Source organism: Cariama cristata, unplaced genomic scaffold (genome assembly GCF_000690535.1).
Source record: "Cariama cristata isolate BGI_N322 unplaced genomic scaffold, ASM69053v1 scaffold15707, whole genome shotgun sequence".
Taxonomy (NCBI): Eukaryota; Metazoa; Chordata; class Aves; order Cariamiformes; family Cariamidae; genus Cariama; species Cariama cristata.
Genome location: NW_009626228.1, coordinates 1 through 18767, shown reverse-complemented (window position 1 = coordinate 18767; position 18767 = coordinate 1). Strand labels below are relative to the sequence as shown.

The 18767-nt window shown below is 41.4% G+C and overlaps 2 protein-coding genes across 2 annotated transcripts; one reads left to right on the top strand and one right to left on the bottom strand.

Annotated features, from left to right (window-relative positions):
* Window positions 1-312: 312 nt before the first annotated feature.
* On the top strand, window positions 313-12710 carry GFM1 (G elongation factor, mitochondrial 1; the record flags this gene model as incomplete). Its single annotated transcript, XM_009703944.1, is given in 13 exon segments — window positions 313-465; window positions 1469-1601; window positions 1810-2014; window positions 2719-2835; window positions 3391-3541; window positions 7661-7815; window positions 8775-8859; window positions 9703-9840; window positions 10502-10603; window positions 11189-11245; window positions 11654-11673; window positions 11675-11783; window positions 12624-12710. Coding segments are annotated over 13 exon segments (1512 nt in total), but the record flags the coding sequence as incomplete, so codon positions are not given.
* A 241-nt stretch (window positions 12711-12951) lies between these two features.
* Window positions 12952-18131, bottom strand: LXN (latexin; the record flags this gene model as incomplete). Its single annotated transcript, XM_009703943.1, has 5 exons — window positions 12952-13047; window positions 14204-14266; window positions 16558-16694; window positions 17304-17478; window positions 18069-18131. Coding segments are annotated over 5 exons (534 nt in total), but the record flags the coding sequence as incomplete, so codon positions are not given.
* Window positions 18132-18767: the final 636 nt, after the last annotated feature.

The window sequence follows — 18767 nt, the reverse complement described above, 5'->3', positions numbered from 1 at the left end:
AGGGCGTCGTGTCGGCTGCAGGAAAACGTGCAACCACTCGGTCAAATGAACAGGAGGAAAACCAGGGAAGGATAGTGGGATTGGAACGCGGGAGTTGGAGCGGAGGGATTGCCCGGTTCCTTCGAGTGTGGCGCAGAGCTGTGAGGTGACCCTGTGGGAGCTTGGAAAGACCATTTTGCTTTAAATGACCCGTTTGTCGTAGATTGAGTGGAAGCCATAGAAGCGTAGTTTGACTGGAAGTTTATCTGTCAGCAGAGTGAGCTGTATTTGATTTGCTCGTGGCTAAAACAGTGATCTTCTCTTGCCTTTCAGCTCCTCCTGAGCTCCTGCAGGCGCTGTTCTTCAGGAGTCCTTCCCAATGAGAGGATCCGCAACATTGGGATCTCGGCCCACATCGACTCGGGGAAGACAACGCTAACGGAACGAATCCTCTTCTATACGGGCAGGATAGCACAAATGCACGAGGTCGGTTTTCAGAGGACTCCAGAACAGAGCTGCTCTTCGTGGGCTGAGCGTGCTGGGTGCCATCGCGACGTCGCTGTGGCTCGTTTGCGCGGTGTAGTGTGTGGGGTGAGGGAGCTACGCTTGGTGGGCCCAGTGAGGCTCTTCTGGCCAAACTGGAGAAGAAGCCCTAAAAATCTACTGGCTTCCCCAGTACCCCTTTAAAAGTAACTGGAGGGCAAGGGAATAGAAAGTAATCCTCCTTTACTGCAGTGTTCTCCCTTTTTCAGAACACTTCAGACCTCTTGCTCTTCTCCCCGGTAATTAGCGATAGGACGAGAGGCAATGGTCTCAAGTTGCGCCAGGGGAGGTTCAGGCTGGACATTAGAAAGAACTTCTTCACTGTTAGAGTCGTTAGGCATTGGAACGGGCTCCCCAGGGAGGCGGTGGAGTCATAGTCCCTGGATGTGTGCAAAAAACGTTTAGATGTGGCACTTCAAGACATGGTTTAGTGGACAGGGTGGCATCAGGTATACGGTTGGACTTGATGATCTTTGAGGTCTCTTCCAACCATAATGATTCTATGATTCTATGATTTAAGGGTTACTTCTCCCTTACCATCTCCGTGGTAAATGTGCAAGGGAAGATATATGTTTCTTTTGATGTAGTCAAAGACGACTGTGAGAAACAGAGAACATAGGGATGTCATTTTTAGCTTCAGGTATGTTAGCTTGTTAAATCCATAGTGAAGCATGATTTGCCACAGATTTCTGATAACCTTTTTCAGGAGTGATCCTCAGGAGAGCAAAATACTTTGAAGTTGCAGGTGCAGCAGCAAAAAAATTCAAACTTCTTTGTAGTTCAGGAATTCTAACTGATTCTGCTATGTCTGCTTTTCTTCACTGCATGAAAGATGATGCTTGGTATATAAAGCATCATTCCTGCATGTGCAAAATTCTTGGTAAACTCCCTTAAACTAAATATTTTTTTTTTCATTTTTTTTTTCTTTTTTTTCTTTTTTCCTAAGGTGAAAGGTAAGGATGGAGTTGGAGCTGTCATGGATTCGATGGAGCTAGAGCGACAGCGTGGAATCACAATTCAGTCTGCAGCAACCTACACCATGTGGAAAGACACCAACATCAACATCATAGACACACCAGGTCTGAATGCATTAAGATTGCTGTTCCTTCATGTATGCAAACAGCACAGTGCCATCTTTGTGTTCATCAGTCACTCGAGCTAATAGGACTCTTTTTGCATAGCTGGAGACTGATTCTGTTGGCTGTCGCTCTTTTCTGCAGCTATAAGAAAGCAATTCCTCGTTACCTTGTATCATCTATGAATAACGGGTTTTTTTTCGTTATTCAGGGCATGTGGACTTCACAATTGAAGTGGAGAGATCTTTGAGAGTTCTTGATGGTGCTATTCTGGTCCTCTGTGCTGTTGGAGGAGTTCAGTGCCAGACAATAACTGTGAACAGGCAGATGAAACGTTACAGCGTGCCATTTTTAACATTCATCAATAAACTGGACCGATGGGGCTCTAATCCAACCAGAGCAGTACAACAATTGAGGTATTTAGAATTACTTGTGAAATAATTCTGAACTATTCACATAGCAGTTTAATACTAAGAATATTGAAAAGGGTTCTTTTGTGAGATCCGTAGTTGCAGTGTGGAGGATAATACGTGACTTGAGGTCAAATCTCAATATGACAAGTCTCCATTTGCTGAAGAAAAACAAATGTTAGTGTCAGCCCAGGCTTGCAGTAACTGAGAGTTGGGGGTTTTGTATCTGTTTTGTTGATGGGAGCCACTTTGAAAACAGCCTCTTAATTTTTCCTAGATCCTGGTAGCAAAGGTGCTGTAGCTTATAGCAGAGAGATGACATGGCGTTGGACAGTTTCTAGGTGGGATACCAGAAGTCGTGCTTGCTCCTTACCTGGAGTCTTTCTGTGCCTAATTTGATTTGCAAGATACATGCATTAACATGCATTAAGGGAGAAGCAGCTCCCATAATCAAGGAATTAATCTGAAACCAGTTTGCACTGCTGCCTTTCCCATGAAAGTATCTGTCGGGATATAGAGGGCTGGCAGTCACTCAGGTTGAAATGCAAGTACGCGTTTTTTGTCAGTATTGGTACATTTTTGGCACTGTCCAAAGAACAAAAGATCGTGATTTTGTAGGAGTGGGATGTTGTTCAAAGATCATCTGGAGCACATGTATAAAATCGATTCTTTTTTTTCTTGAACTAATTTATATTTGCACACTTTTTCAGATCCAAGTTAAAACACAATGCAGCTTTTGTTCAGATTCCAGTTGGGCTGGAGGGAAACTTTAAAGGAGTTATAGATCTTATCGAAGAAAGAGCTATATATTTTGATGGTGCGCTTGGGTAAGTTTTGAAACTTGTCTGTTTCTTAGCTGGAGCTAGTCTTTCTATGAGGAACTAGCAATAGTTTCTCTTCAGAGATGAAAAAGGCTGCAATTTGGAAAATGAGGGATGTGGCTTGTGCTAGGGCTGAGGTATCGCCCTTCAGCTCTCCAAGTTACAGCAAAGTGATTTTGCAGCATCAGGTTTAGTGATGGGAACCTGCAGCATGAATTGTTTGCTAACTGCATAGTGTGAAGGGGCGGTAGCCACACTTGCCACCCTGAGAAGCAGGCGACTTGCTTCATAACGGGAACTGATAGTGTATGTTTGGTGTGAGCTTGCTGGCATGAAGATAAGATGTGGGCAAGGCTGTTGAACAGGTTATCCTGCATAAAAAACCCTCTCCTGCTAAAGCATCAAAGATAACACGTTGATGTTCTTACGTGACTTTATTTCAATATCCGTGTCAACAGTGAATTTTTCTTGGTCAGGCTGGTCATCACAATCATTAGTGATTGAAAGGTTGATTCATGTGGTATTCCTTTAGAGTGGTTATGTTATTTTATGTATGTGTAGCCAGACTCTTCGGTATGATGAAATTCCAGCTGAGTTTAGAGCTGAGGCTGCAGAGAGACGTCGGGAGTTGATCGAGTGTGTTGCTAACTCGGATGATCAACTTGGGGAGCTGTTTTTGGAAGAAAAGATTCCTACAGTTGCCGAGTTAAAGGTAACTTTATCGTGGTTCTTCTTCCTGTAGTGCTGTTATCTCAGTCTTTTGTGTCTCTATGCCCCCTCATCCTCCAATAAAAATTTCTTTAAGTCTTGAAGAAATTTTGTTTCCTTGAGTTCTCTGGTATGAGTGTCACCTCCCACAGGTGGACTCCCACTTCACTCCTTGTTGAGTGCCCATTCCAAATTTGTTTTTTTGATTTGCATTGGAAAATCTGAGCTTGTGCGTGCCCTTTAGGGACCAGCAAATGGCTCAAAGCTACATCTAGTCATTTTTGTCATTTTGTTGCCTTGCTGTGTTACAGCTTGATGGCTATGACTTGCTTTGAGTCCCACAGCAAGTCAGTTGTTGAGATGCTGTAAGTCGTCTTTGTGCCTAGGAAATCCTGCCTTATTTTGTATTTGCATTGATTACATCCATCTGAGAGGAAAAGAGCAATACACTAGAAGGGAGCTGGAATGACTTGACTTGGAGACTCCAGAGGAAATGAGTCTGGGTCAAAATACAATTTTCAAAAAAGAAGAAAGTTGCATTTCTTTAAAGAGGGGGAAAAATGATACGTGATTAATTTTATGAAATACTTTAGATATGAAGTGGCAAACATGGCAACAGAAAGCGATGCTCACAAAAGTAATTAATAACACTATTTTCCCAACATCAGGTGGCCGTAGACTGAAAATTATTTGTTTCCGTGACAGTTTGATATCACTGTTTGTTCAAGTGTCTGTCCACATACTAAAAGGTGGTAGGGAGGCCTAGGAAGGTCAGCTGCAGTTGTCGAGTCTTTATGGAAGTCCTGCCACTGCTCGCTCCAGGATGAGATCCACTTGTGCGGTTCCTTGGAGGCTGGACAGCCGACTAACACATATTCCTTCTTTTAGACTGGTTCATGTCAGATTTGGCAATCTAGACATACCATAGCGGATTGTTACGTGGAATGGCAGTCCCTTCTTTAAGGAGCGTAGCTGACTAACGATGCCTCTTGAGTTACTGTGGTGTTAGCATTAGCCAGGAGAGGTGCAATGGCTTGGCTATCCGGGCATGAGCAGAAGAGAGCCTCTGCCTCACGTGGACCTGCCTCTGCTGTGCGGTGAGCATAAAGGTAATCTGAGGACACACACCCGTAGAGAAGTGTGGAGCTGATCTGCATTTATGGCACAGCCCCACCGGGTGGGTGTGTAACTCAAGACAGCGACGTGTAGCTGTTGACACACACAGAGCGGTCTGCTGGGCTTTGTGTCTTGGCAGACGGTCGCGTACGGGAACCATACTGAGGGCCGTATGGTTTGCAGGACTGATCTCAGCATGGTTGGTTTTTGCCCTTAACGCACGCTCAGTGCAAGGATTTGTGTGATGCGTCTTGCTGTTTGCCACCACCTCTTGCTTGTGTTGGAAGTTAACTTGAGCAGTGATCTTCTACTGCCTGCTGTTAATAGTTATTAATCAGTCAAAAATTAAAACTGCTACAGGAGAGCAGTTGGTTGATGTGATTAAATAAAAAAGCGAGGTCTGAAGAGCCTGTTGCAGTGGGAGCAGCCTTGTAGGCAGACTGCGTGTTCTAAGAGAGCTGCTGTTGGAGCTAAAACAGCTTGTCTTTGAGCGGTGGTCTTGCATGGAGCCTCCCTGGAGGCTGGAGCCTGCCTGGCACGGCACTTGCTACCTCCTTTTGCTTTTCTTTGCCTGCAGCTGGGTGCTTCCGTTGGTAGCTGAAGACAAGCCGAATTGAGACATAAAAGTTATAAGCAGGAGCTGTTTCTCTGAGTGGAGCCTGCTAGGCAAGCTCAGTTTGAGTCAGACGTGATCACTGAGGTTGCTACTTTAAACACAGCTTTGATATTTAAGTCCTCTTCCAAGTGTTTGGCCCCTTAGCAGTGCCTGGTTGCCCCTCTGCAGAAGTCCTTTCCCTGTTAGTGTTTGCAACGCTTGCTTTCCTGGGAGTTGCCCACTCTTATCTCGGGATGTAGAAGACTGGCAGACCTTCCAAGCTGATGGGTGTTGCAAGTCCCCTTAAGGTTTATTTATTTAAATCTTCCTGACCCCTAAATTTTGATTGCTTTTAACTTTGCTACAAACCTTGGGTTTGGAGGTGGTTTTGTTCTTTTTCTTTTTTTTTTTTAAATTGGCTTGGCTGTATGGGTTATTTACTGGTGATTAATGTCTCTAGGAAGAGCAGCCAGGAATCCTTATATCCCAACTTGGCTTCAGACAAAAGCACAAGGGTTTTTTTTGAAAGCACCAAGCAAATGTCTCTCTTATTGATAACCAAACCAGACATTTAGTTATTCCAGTAATTAAATATTATTTTATGAAGCCTGAGCTATTCCTGTTACAAAGCAGCCCTTCTTGCTATGATAAAGACAGAAATGTAATAGCAATTTGAGAGACCTGTAATGATCTGTCCCTCACCTGGCAGAGGGAATGGTACCAATGTGAATACACCGAATTGCTGTAAGGGGTGAGAGATCTTCACAGGGAAGCTATTTTTGATAGCTTCTGCTGGGAGGGAGATCTGTTACCAAGATAAATTTGTCTACTCAGCATGCCTCTGCTTCCCACTTCTGAAAGCCAATTAATTACAGCTCTAATGGCTAACAGTATTGCAGATGCAGGTTAATTTGTACTAATATGTCCCAGAAGATGGATTTTCTTTCGGTGGCCAGCAGCCAAGTTTCCACTAAAAGTATCTTTTTGTGGAAATGATGCTAAGTATCACTCCTGGATGCCACAGTCGTAGCATAGGATGTTTGCTGAAGATCAGCTGCTTAAACATCACCTAATTTGCTGCTCACCATAATGCTACACCCAGGGAACTGATGTGTCCCAGGTACTCAGTGGGGCACTTACTGACAATAAGCTTTATGTGAAAATAAAATTACTTTTTTCCCCAATGTAATTGTTGATGAGCATAAATTGCAGTCACATTGCATTGTTTGAAAACGTGGCCAAATAAAAACACCGGGCATCAGCAGAGCCATATTTCCAGTGCTCTGGTATATGAGAACAGACGTGGGCTAGATGAGCAGAACTGCTGATGTAGGATTTTTACCTTCTTTCTTTTTGTGAAGTCATTACATCGACAAATTTAAGGAAGCATTGTTCTCTCTGTTAATTATGAAGATAGCTTAACTATCTTTGGGTACTCTAAATAACTCCCAGATGAGATGATGTGGTTAACTATCTGGCTCTGTCAAGGAGAATTAATTTCTTTTAGCTTATCAAAGAAGACAGGAGCTGCTTTCGGTTGGAGTGAGGGCCTTAGGAAGCATAAGGAGATGGCGTGTGATAGTGGCAGGGAGAGGTGGGACCAAGGTGGCAATCTTGGCTTCAGTAATTAATTGCAGGGTGGGGAGGGGGGCAGAGAGCTTCTCTCCACCTTTATGGAAGACGGCTACGATCACTGTTATGGAGCTGTTGGTGCTCAGTTACGCTTTGCACCGTTGTGTGATGCTCGGGTGAAAGGCACTGAATAAGCATGAGATTACTGTGTAGTTAATCTCGCTCGATTCGCTAGGACATCCTGGAAAGATTCCCAAGACAGCTGGTGCAACTTCAGCAGGTCTGTAGATGAATGTGAATAGGTTCTTCTGTGGTGCCTCTAAAATGTTCCTTCATCAAAAAATGATGATTCATTCAGCATGGCACTTACTCAAATATCCCTTCCCTACCTAACTTCCTCTTTCAGAAGAGTTTTCCATAGTTTAAAGATATTGAAGCATCTCATCGCACTTTCACAAATGTAAATGTGTCTTGTTTCCCAACATGACTAAATAGGAGGAATGAGACATCTAAAACGAAATGAAGAATCCTGACTTTACCAGCAGAGAATCAAGAAACTTTTTATGAGTATCTTGGGGTTATCATTATATTTATCTTGGGCATTTTCATTTTTAAGTTGAATTTAAGGGGGGGGAGACAATCTCACCCTTCTCTAGAATTCTGGTGAGCAAGTTTTGTGGGAAGCTCTTGTGTAGGGGGTTGTACAGGAGACTGTGTGGAGAGGCTGCTTTACTCCAGGAGTAGAGATGACCAGCAAAGAGAGAGAGAATCTAGACTGCTGCTTGGTTGGTACTGCGTCAAACTCCTGAAGGAGGAGAGTAATGCACTGGTATTTTTCAGCTTGCAATCAGAAGAGCAACCCTGAAGAAGTCCTTTACCCCAGTACTTGTGGGAAGTGCTCTGAAGAACAAAGGAGTGCAGCCATTGCTGGATGCCGTCCTGGAATACCTCCCGAATCCTTCAGAGGTTGAGAACTATGCTATCCTTAACCAGGGGTAAGTATATTCATGAGCATGCGGAGTGGTTGTGGAATTGGGTTTCAACGCAGTGTAATATGTAGCAGGAAACATTACTAACAAAATATACGATCATTTACATTCATATTCAATAATGCCACCATAATTTTGCACAAACTTCCAAAACGAAGAAAGCTCAGCTCTCATATGGGAGTTACTGTTTATAGTGGTATTTTTAACACACATTAAATGTTAAATTTGAAAAATTATTATCTGACGAGATAGTTCTTTAGAAATTGATGGCAGCCCTTAAAACCATGCCTACGGTAGAGGAGAGAGCACATCTGAAGCGTGTGAACATTTTTTTCTTTGGACGTGTTCCTTGAAGTAGATGTGCATTCACAATGAAGAAGCATGAAACGCAACATTAGAGCCAGTAAATAGCCCTTAACATTAACCAGTCATGGCTTAGGGGTGACTGTTACATCTTAATGTGCTTGAATTGTTCTGACAATATAATTATAGCTAAACCAAAATGATACTAATAAATATAGTTTATGACTTTTTCTCCCAGCGGTTACCTGACTCTGACTCCTGACTACTGCTGTGCCTCTCGCTGCCCCTAACATCTGCCTACTAAGACAGACTAAAACTTCTCATGGGCATTGTCAGCAGAGTTACTGCAATGTCTCTTTCTTCACTCTAGAACTGGACTTGCTCATGAGTTGTGTCCAAGTGTATGATTAATTGCTTTCATGGCAAAATAATTGGATGATATGAAGGACTAGGGATATTTGTCATAGTTTCAACCTCCGTTTTGGGATCTGCTGCCGTTTTTCTGAGCATGTGGGGGCTATCGATGTGAGCGTCTTTAAGTCTCTGTTATAAACCTGTGAAACTGAAGGTCCTTGGAACTTTTTAAGGTTGGGTTCATGTTTAGAGGAGGCTGCAATGTTTGCTTCATAATGTAAACTCCATTCTCCATTCCTGTTTTTAAGGGATTCTGAGGACAAAGCCAAGTTCCTATTGAACTCTGCTCGAGACAATTCCCAACCTTTTATAGGCCTTGCTTTTAAACTGGAGGTAAGCAGTTACTGTTTTCCTTTCTAATGCAGCAAAACCAGTAGAGAAGCAGGGCATTTCCTGCTAGAGCTGTTGGTCCTGCTTGCACTGAGCTATTAGTGGCTTGTCACTGATGCCTGGAAATGCTTTTCCCCCCAAACAAAAGGCACACATTTAAAGCTTTATATCTATTTGAGTAGAAAACGGAGCGAGTCCAAACAGATGGTACTACCAAAACTTATGAAGAACAAATTTTAACATCAGCTTATGTTTAAATTCAATTTAAATTTAACTTCTTTTAAAATTAAAACTGGTTCCAACCGTAAAATCCACAAATGTATCGAACACTGCCAGTTTGGAAGTTTTAAAATGGGTTATGTGCCTCAAATACTTCATGGTTTTCTTAATTAAAACCCAAACATAGTGGGGTTTTGTGGGCTTACTGCAAATATTTTTCAGAAAAAAATCCTGGTTTTGTTTGAAGTTGAAAACAATGGAAGAAGAGAGAGTCAGAGAGGAAAAAGTACACAGTTTTAACCAAACAAGTTGTTTGCTATCTAGAGAGTAGCAGTTCAGATTTCACATGGGAGGTGGCTGGCCAAACTGGTAGTTAATGTATGCCTCTGTTGAGAAAGTTTAGGAATGGTAAAATTGGTGAAATAAAGAAAATTGCCAGGAGGTGCCAAGTTCCATTCCAGAGCCAAGTGAAAGCTGAGACTGCGTTAAAAGAAGTTTCATTTACATGTCCAATGTGTAAATTCAAAACAGAAACATTTAGGCAGCCAGTGCAAATGATGCTTTGAATAGTAGTTGTCTTGACTCCCAGAATGATTATATCTGATTTTTAATGAATTTTGATTCCAGGCTGGCCGTTTTGGGCAATTAACCTATATTCGAGTTTATCAGGGGATGCTGAAGAAATCTGATTATATATATAACACTAGGACTGGGAAGAGAGTGCGTGTACAAAGACTTGTCCGTATGCATTCAGACAACATGGAGGTGAGTGTGAGAGGTACAATCCACACAGATTGCCTTTTGAGCCACTCTGACTAAACAAGCTTCTCGCTTTTCCGCTATTTCTGAACGATGCAATATGTCACATTTGTGCTTTTGTTGTTAATTCATACTTGCCTGTAGCACTTACTAGAGCTCTACAAGAATCTGGAATGATCTTTGGTATATTATTTCCACTGAAGTGGAAGAATCTTGGCTCAAGAAGCATTATAAAATGGCTTTGAGGTGATAGCTAAAGCAAGCCAGCTGTGGTATTATCCCTATATTCCATATTTCTGGGAGAGGGGAAGTAGAATTGGCAAAATACATAAAAAAGTTTTCTTCCATTTAATTATTGAACACAATTCTTAAACTAACAATTGATTCTCAAACTGCAGCAAATACTACCCTTTCCTGTTTAAGATTCCCGAATTCTATAGCTGGGTCAGGACTGCCTGAAATGCCCTTAAACTAGAGTAAATTAGCATCTGAGCGAAGTTCTCCTTTTTGTGCTTTGAATAAAGAGATAGAAGATTTACAGAGCATTTTATCAAAGCTGGAATTTGCAAAGGAGCTGAACTTCACCTTTTAAACACAGTATTTATATATGTTCTTAAAACCAGATGTCTTTCAGTGTTATCTAAATAGTAAACTTTTCTTTCCTAAGGATGTAAATGAAGTTTATGCAGGAGACATATGTGCGCTGTTTGGAATTGATTGTGCTAGCGGGGATACGTTCACTGATAAAACTAGTACTGACATTTCCATGGTGAGTACACCTTTTCACCTCTGTGCCTCATGCATTGGAATTTGCCAGGATTTTGTTGTAACAGTTTGTAATCATTTGTTCAGTTTAAATGTTTTTTGATATATATGCAGATGCAGATTTTTGAGGGGGATTATTTGTTGTACCTCAGGGAGCCTGAATATATAGAAGTATGGTACATGCAAGAGAGAGACACAACTTTTTACTACACCTGACATCAATTGTTACTTCAGTGTTCGCAAAGTGTTCAGGGCTGTTTGAAGTGGATGCTGTTACCCAAAAGTATTATACTATGTATTTGTATAACTATTTGAATACATCAGGTTTTTCTAATATAAATATTTACAAAATGTGATAGGAAGCAGAGTCATGGTTGGCAGTATGGCACGTGTTACGTCACAGCCTTGCAGTAATCCTCAGGAGAGTTACATAATTTTATTACACTATGATATTGGATACAAGCTAGACAAGTAAAACGGTAATCCCTGTTTGTAACCCCGAGTTCTTCTGACGAAACTTCTGGAGAAATTACATCACCAAGTGTAGTGGAACTCGATTGTATGATCTCTTCTTTTATGGTCATTGCAGGAATCCATTCACATCCCTGATCCTGTCATTTCAGTAGCTATGAAGCCTTCCAACAAGGTAGGAGCCTATGAATCAACCTCTTCCTGACTGTGTTACTTTCTCTTTGCTGCTTTTATAATTTTACACAGGTTAGCAGTTAAATATGGAACCAGAGACTAAAATGAGGAGTGTTTTAAAATGTTCTATCTGAAGTACTTAAGAATATATCATTGAGATAACTCAGCATGTGACTGCGTTAGATGGTACCACTTAGCCATAAAGAAGATGTATATCTTTGATCTGGGTAATCATGCACTTAAAGTAACTGGAGGGATAAATACAATTATAAATGTATGGCTGTATTTCAGAAAATAACCTCATAGGAGCTAAAGTGCTAAGCCGTTGATAGGAAAATTTGAGGCCTTTTTGTTGTGTGACTTCTGGATGTTGAGTTAATATTTTCTTGTGTGTGTAATTGTTTTTCAGAATGACTTTGATAAATTTTCATTACCGCTTTATAAGGGAAGATCCCACTTTTAGAATCCATTTTGATGATGAGAGCAAAGAGACCATTGTTTCTGGAATGGGGGAACTGCACTTGGAAATCTACGCCCAGGTAATTTGGGAAGCAGATTCCATGGACTCTGCTCCTGACTGTTTTCCCAACCAAGAATTCCCTTTCCTTTCTGGCTGAGGCCAAAATCTATCTGCAGGTGGGTTAACCGATGCCAGCCTTTATGCCTGATTTTGTAATTGGGTGCCTAAGCATGTGTCAAGTTTGCAAGATGTTTGGAGGTGTACAACTCCACTTGCTTTAGTGTAAACCAGGGTTATTGTGTGACAACTCTTTTGAGAACTTCCTGGCAGAAAGGACTGTGGCATTAATGTGAACAACTCTAGCTGCTTAGGGAAGAGCTTAACTTTTGAAGATTCTTTCTCTCCCATGGTTCTATTTTGAAGGCTTGTAAAGTACTTAAATGAAACTTCTGCCTGGAATATTTTTACTTTTTGGTTCAAATCCATTAAAAAATGTTGTATTAAGAACTACGCTTGGCTTTAGCAGCCTCTGCTTATAATTAATTTTACTGTTAGCCATTTCCTACAGGAGAGAGAAATACTCTGTTTCTGTGTTTTTAAATGTATCATTCCATCATAAGAGATGATGCAGACAGGAGGGAGTAGTTACTTACAGTGATTTATTTGTTTCTTTCAAGTTGATGTCTATACTTTATTTTAGTCTAACACGATAGATGTATCTGAAATCTTGACAAAATTAAGAAAAACCCAAAAAAATCCCCACCAAGACCCCGAAAATCGATCCAACCCCAAACCAAAAAACTGGTTAACCCTGATTAAGTTTCTCATTTTAGAAAGATCTGTAAATAAAATAATTTCCCATATATTGTTCCAATGGAACAACTCTGTATTTCATTCTGTTTGTTTTTTTTTTCTGCAGCGAATGGAAAGAGAATATGCTTGCCCTTGCACCATGGGAAAGCCAAAAGTTGCCTTTAGGGAGAACATCTCCGCACCTGTGCCGTAAGTATTCTTTCTGATAACAGAGGGGTTTTTTAAATTTATTTTGATGCAGAATTTGATTATGTAGCAGAGGAAGTGCCTTTTGGATTATCAGATGAAAGCACAATGTACAGGAGAAGTTTAATTGAGGAAGGATGTTTTTCTTGTGTACCTTGATTGCATATCCACCCTCAGCAACTTCTGCCTTCCCTCCAAATCCTTACTGTAGCATTTGAGCTTCTTCCATTGGGGTATCGGGTGGTCCGTTATTCCGATGCGTGTTTTGGCTGACGGCTGTCCCGTGTTACTTGAACACCATGCTGTGGGTGCCAGAGAACTGTCATTTGCCAGGGAATGATCTCCTGTGGGTAGAAAATAAAACTGTAGAAAGTGAGAAGGTATTTTCTTTGAACAATACGTAACGGGAATTGACTGCTGTAATACAGCCATACCTGGGCTGATTGTAAGGAGGTTGATCAAGCACCAGTAACAGTGCAGGGTAAGCTCTGTAACACGCAGTCCTGTGACCTGTCCAAGTATCTGAAGTTCTCCTGCAAGCTTTTTTCAGTCTGTGTTGGGCTCCATGCTGCAGCAACTACGTTTTTCTTCATTTAGGCAAGTTTTGCAGCTTGAGTGTGTCTTACGTTGGATTACCTCTCTTACTGTCAGTGCTATGGATATTTTGGGACACCTGCCCTTCACCAGACAGAGTACAATGAGGAACCTCTGCTTTTGTTCTGCAATTAGTTAGCTACTGCTTTTCATTAATTTTTCTTTTAGAAAACTTAGGAACTAAAACCACTGTAGATGCATCAGCTTAACTGAGAGTACAGTGGGGTAGGAAGTAGTGGAGCTAGAAGTGGGAGTGAGATCTCTGTTATCAGTGGATGATTTATTACAGGAAGTTGCACAGTCAAGGGCTTCTGGTTTAATACTCCCTCAAATTTTCTGTGTTTTTCTTACGAAAACACTTGCTCACATCATAAAACTAGGATGCAGAATAACATAGAATGTAAATACTGTTCCGGGAACCAAAGTTTCTGCCGCTTGCTTGAGAGCTACTGGGGTGGACGGTGCCTCTGCGTACTGGTCCACCACTGCTGTCCTCTAGTGTAGAAGCACTCTGCAGCTGCAGCTGGAATGCAGCTAAGCAGCCCAGGGTGCTGGCAGCTGCTTCTTCCCTTTATCCCTCGCCAGTTTGGCAATAGTCTCTCTCAAGAGGAGAGAGCTGTGAATGACCAGTATATTGAACCTCTGCCATTCCCAGGAAGGCCCAGAAATAGCTGAAAATTACTGTCTGCTGACCCAAGTTGGACACCTGTTGTCTCCTGCCTGCATAGGGGCAGAAGCAGATAATGCTGAGACACACGGGTGATCGTTGCCCTCATCTCACCCTGTTTGCTAACTGACCTGCAGGCATCGGATCTGGGAACAGCCCACCATCTGTGTGTCTGAGTTGGAGGTTACACAGCTGGCAGTCTTAAAACAAAAAAAGGCTTTTTAGAAATAGGACTTTACCTGTGACACCATTTCGTGAAGTAAAATCATGTAGTCAAATTCAAGGTATTCATCACTTCTTTTCTGGAAAGACAAGGCGAAAAGGGCTGAATTTGGGTCTTCCCCCCACCTTAAAAGTAGCGAATTGGTTCTCTTTAGTTAGCATAAAAACTCTGATGTATTTCAGATGAAATTGGCATCTTGTGTTAACAAATAAAGCAGATGGAGCTTAGTCACTATAACAAAACAATACTCTCTTGTATTTCTGTGAACTCCAAAATTACATTTGAGAGACACTGAAACTTAAAACCATGCTATTTCCTCCCTCAAAGAAGCTAGATATATCTCAACTTCAGGAACTCATTTGGGAAGGGAACACCTGGTTGTATGAAGTGCCAGTTTAGCCCAAATAATCCTAAATAAAATTGTCGGTAGGATAAGACTTGGAGGGAACTGCTGCGGCCTACAGTGCATAACAAGTTATCAGTGATTGTGTGAGCAACAGAATACCCGCTGGCGTTTGTAACATACTCTTTACATATGTATTCGTCAGCAAAAAGAAAAAGAACAAAATTACTAAAGAGAGATGACAGCTGGTTTAGTTTAATCGTCTTCTGTCTGCCTTATCCTTAAATTCATCTGGTTTGTTAAAGAGGGCTTTAAAATCTTGCTCGTGCACCGCCCTGCAGCATCTGTGAATTGCTTTAAGATAGCCATCAGAGGGAGCAAAACGTTAACAAATTGCACTCCCAGAATGAGTTTCTGCCTTTCCTTCGTACCCAGAACCTCATGGGAATTCACTGGCTCTTCTGAGTGGCAAAACATTCGGGCTCTGAAACTCTGTTCTGAAGATTCCTGATATATTGAGTTTTCTAAACATGAAGTCCTGTTTCTCTATTCTAGCTTATGTCTAAATTTGCTGGAATTAAAGTTGATCGTCCCTTTAGGAGTTATTCTTAACTCACAGTATATTTTCTCCAAATAGAACAGAGAAGAACTGGGAGAATCTATAGAATTCTATTAAAAAAAAAAAAATCAACCAAAAATCTTGGATAATTAACTCACAGTATATTTTATCCAAATAGAACAGAGAAGAACTGGGAGAATCTATAGAATTCTATTAATTAAAAAAAAAAATCAACCAAAAAACTTGGATAATAACTTTTCAGAAAACAAGTTGCTTTATCAGTTAAGCCTGTTCCAGGTAACAAGTCTGCAAGGTCTGTTCATAATGGCAGCTAATGAGTCAATTAATTTGAATAACTATAGTGAGATTTGACAGTCATATTTACTTCTTAGCTTAGGGAAGATCCAGATCTGCTCAGGATAAATGCAGTACTAGCGATCACTCAGAAATAAGTGAAAACAGAAGATACGTTGTCCTGAAGTATTCTGTTCCGTTTCTTTCTTGTGACACATTTTCCTGAATGCAATTTTCTTATCATAAAATTAATTGATGCTCATCATGCTAATATAAGTCTAGGAGCATTGCTCCAATTGACTGAATTTTTCAGATCAGGTGGAAAGCTATCCCTGAAGTAAGTGTTACGGGAGCTATTAACTGGGTCATTTAAAAAAAAAATTTGAGAGAGCAGTTCTGCAATATGAATGTGTCAGCTAAAAAATAATTTTAGGTTTAAGATACTCTCCCCCACCCTCCAAAAAAAAAATTACTAAAAGTAAGTTTGGGAAGAACAAAGTGAAAAAGCTGCTACTGAGAGTGGAATTAAATCAGTATTTTCTTTCTTCATTAGCATTTTGAGGTGATCTAGCAAATGGATGGAGACTGGAATACTGCAAACAAAAGCAATGTAGGTTGTGTTTTCTTGAGTTTGAGGTGCAGCCCATTGCTATTTGTCTAGACATGGCTCTCGCAGAGATGTCAAGCAGTATTACTGTGACTGATTGCTAGATCACGGTAGATCAAGAGCTAAAGGACAGTATTCCAGTGCGTGTTATGCAGATAGGAGAATACCATCAGCTGGCCCTATACTACAGATGAAAGGCAGGAAAGTAATATAAAACTGTAATCAGCGTGGTGACCTCTTCCAAGTGGAAGAGTCAATTTTCTTAACTAAGTAAGCGTAGAATACTGCTCTTGCCAAGAAGACACAGCTTCTATAGGCAAAATTTATGAAGAGGAGGAGTGACTGAAATAACACTCAAGCCATCAGTGAAAGCCTTCATGATTTCCTAGAGGAAAGGGGCGGGTGGAACAAAAACCAAACACTGGCTTGAAAACAAACCAGACCAAGAAGTTCAGGCGCAATTGAGGTTTCTTGCTTAAGAACGTAGCTTCAGCTGTAGTCCAGTACATCCACAACTGCTTAGCTCCTAAATGCTGTCTTTGTTGCAGGGCATTGATGGTAGCTTACCACTTGCTTCACATGTTTAATTTGGGCAAGTTGGAATTTAGTGTTTTCAGTTGAATTCTGCCATATCACATAGCCAGAGGCGACCCACGCTAGCAGTCGGATGGGCTCCATTTCTGGGGACACGTTGCCATGGCTGTCTGACAAACAAAATAAATAATATACATTAAGCAAGATTCATGGAGTTGCAGCCATTAGCTTATCACCTAATAGTAGGGTTTGGTGCTAAAGGCACTCGCTTACGTTCCTTGCTGTGTCACAGATCTTCCATATAATCTTGGAAGAGCTGCTGCATCACCACTGTGTTTTCCTCCCACTTCTTTCTCTTAACATATATTCTATAACGTCTTCAAAGCAGGGGCTGCTCTAAAGTAAGAGCAGACTCTAGTGCTACAGTTGGGGTGTCTGACGTACTATGCCAAGGACAGCCACAAACAGGGAGCAGGATGCTGGTAAAGGAAGAGGTAACGGTAGCAGGTGGTTTTCGGGAACAGTCACATGCGAATCATGTATTGGTTCTGGATTTCAGAAATTATGAATAAGTTTAGCAGTGGTGTGACTGACACCCCGCCCTGAGTAGGAAAAGGCAAAGCCTGTGTTCAGAGTAGGGCTCATGGCCCGATCCCCCTCGGTCCTGGCTTCTGTCCCACATGGATTGTGGACCACCAGCCGTTGAGCTCCGGTTTGCTTCTGACCATGGAGCACATTGTCTCAAAAACTTCCTTGTCGCCCAAACCCCTTCTTTGTACCTGGTATGTTTTCTGCGACGAGCTCTTTTTCCAGGCTCTTGATTCGATTGTAGAATATGTTATCTGCTTCATCTGCATTCTTAAGTTCTCCTTCAATTGTGAATTGCACATCTGGAGCAATGTTTTTGTTGCCCAGATGATAAAGAACCTCAGCAGTGCAGTTAACAGTACTGTCCTGTTAGAGAGTTAATTATGTGTATTAATATTTGATTAAATGCAGGTATAATATTGGTAATTTGCACTTATAAAATGTATTCTTTTCTTTATGTAGCCGCTGTTTTCTCTGAGTTTGGCCCATAGAGATTTGTGATTATTTAAGACAAGGTTAAATGCATAGTATTTCTGTGAATCTACTGTAAGGGCAGTTTTCTTTCTGCAGTGATGGAAAAGGCAGTGTTTGTGGTGCAGAATGTCACTTGTGCCATTCGGTTGGACTAATGGTTTCAAATAACTTCAATTTGAAATTGAATGACACTGAAACGTCCTTGTCATCCCTCACGCATTTTCTTGTGTCATAGTGGTAGGTACCAGATGTTCAGAGGTTTTATGGTGTAAGAAATGAGGGCTCCCTTTTGGTAAAATTTAGGCTTTTTTTGGCCTTATTTGCAGTACAGAAAAATCTGAAACACAATACCAGGTATTATTAACTGCTGTGTCCACTGGCCTTAGCTAGGATCAGCAGCATAAAGCCATGGCTTCTTACTACACATCAGTAGTGCCAGCTTCTGCCCGCAGAATGTATTAATTAAATAAATCTGAACTCACTTTGTCGAGGACATCTTCTAACACCAATTCCAGGTAGTACTTATGTCCAACATCATCGATGTCCTAAATAAGGAAAACATTAAGAACGTTTATTTTGTAAAATGTTGAATTATTTTGCATTGTGGAAAAGACTGTAGTTACTGTGAAGCGCTGCAGCAGTGTCACTCTGCAGGGCCCATACAGAGCTAGGATACTCTCTTTATTTTTTCCTGCTGTGTAAAGATTGCCCATTTAATATGCGCCTGGTGTAGCGTCTGGGTAGTACCTCCTCATCCATTTCTAGTCTTGTATACCACTTAATTGCCGTATTTAGGCTCCCCGTACGGTTCTGTCCAATAACACGCTGCTTGGTTAAATACTGAGGTAGGAGTCTTAATTGGATTCCTTATATTAAGTCCAGTTTGCACTTCATTATGAATTGTGTCACGTCATATATTTATTGGATATCTACAATAGTGCTTTAAGCCAGCAGGTTAGTTTTGCTATAAGCCCTATTCTGGCAGGTTTACCAGCAAGTCCAGAAGAGGTCAGGGGTGAGGTCTGTCCCAGCAGCTGTGAAAAGAGCATCCTCCTCCCACGTGAGTTTCCTTGCGGGGCTGAGTAGGGCCCGATGCCGCGATTAAATACCGGGGAGGGGGCACGGTTCCTGCAGTGGCGTTGCCGAGAGAGGCACGAGCACAAAGCGTGTTTCACGCTACA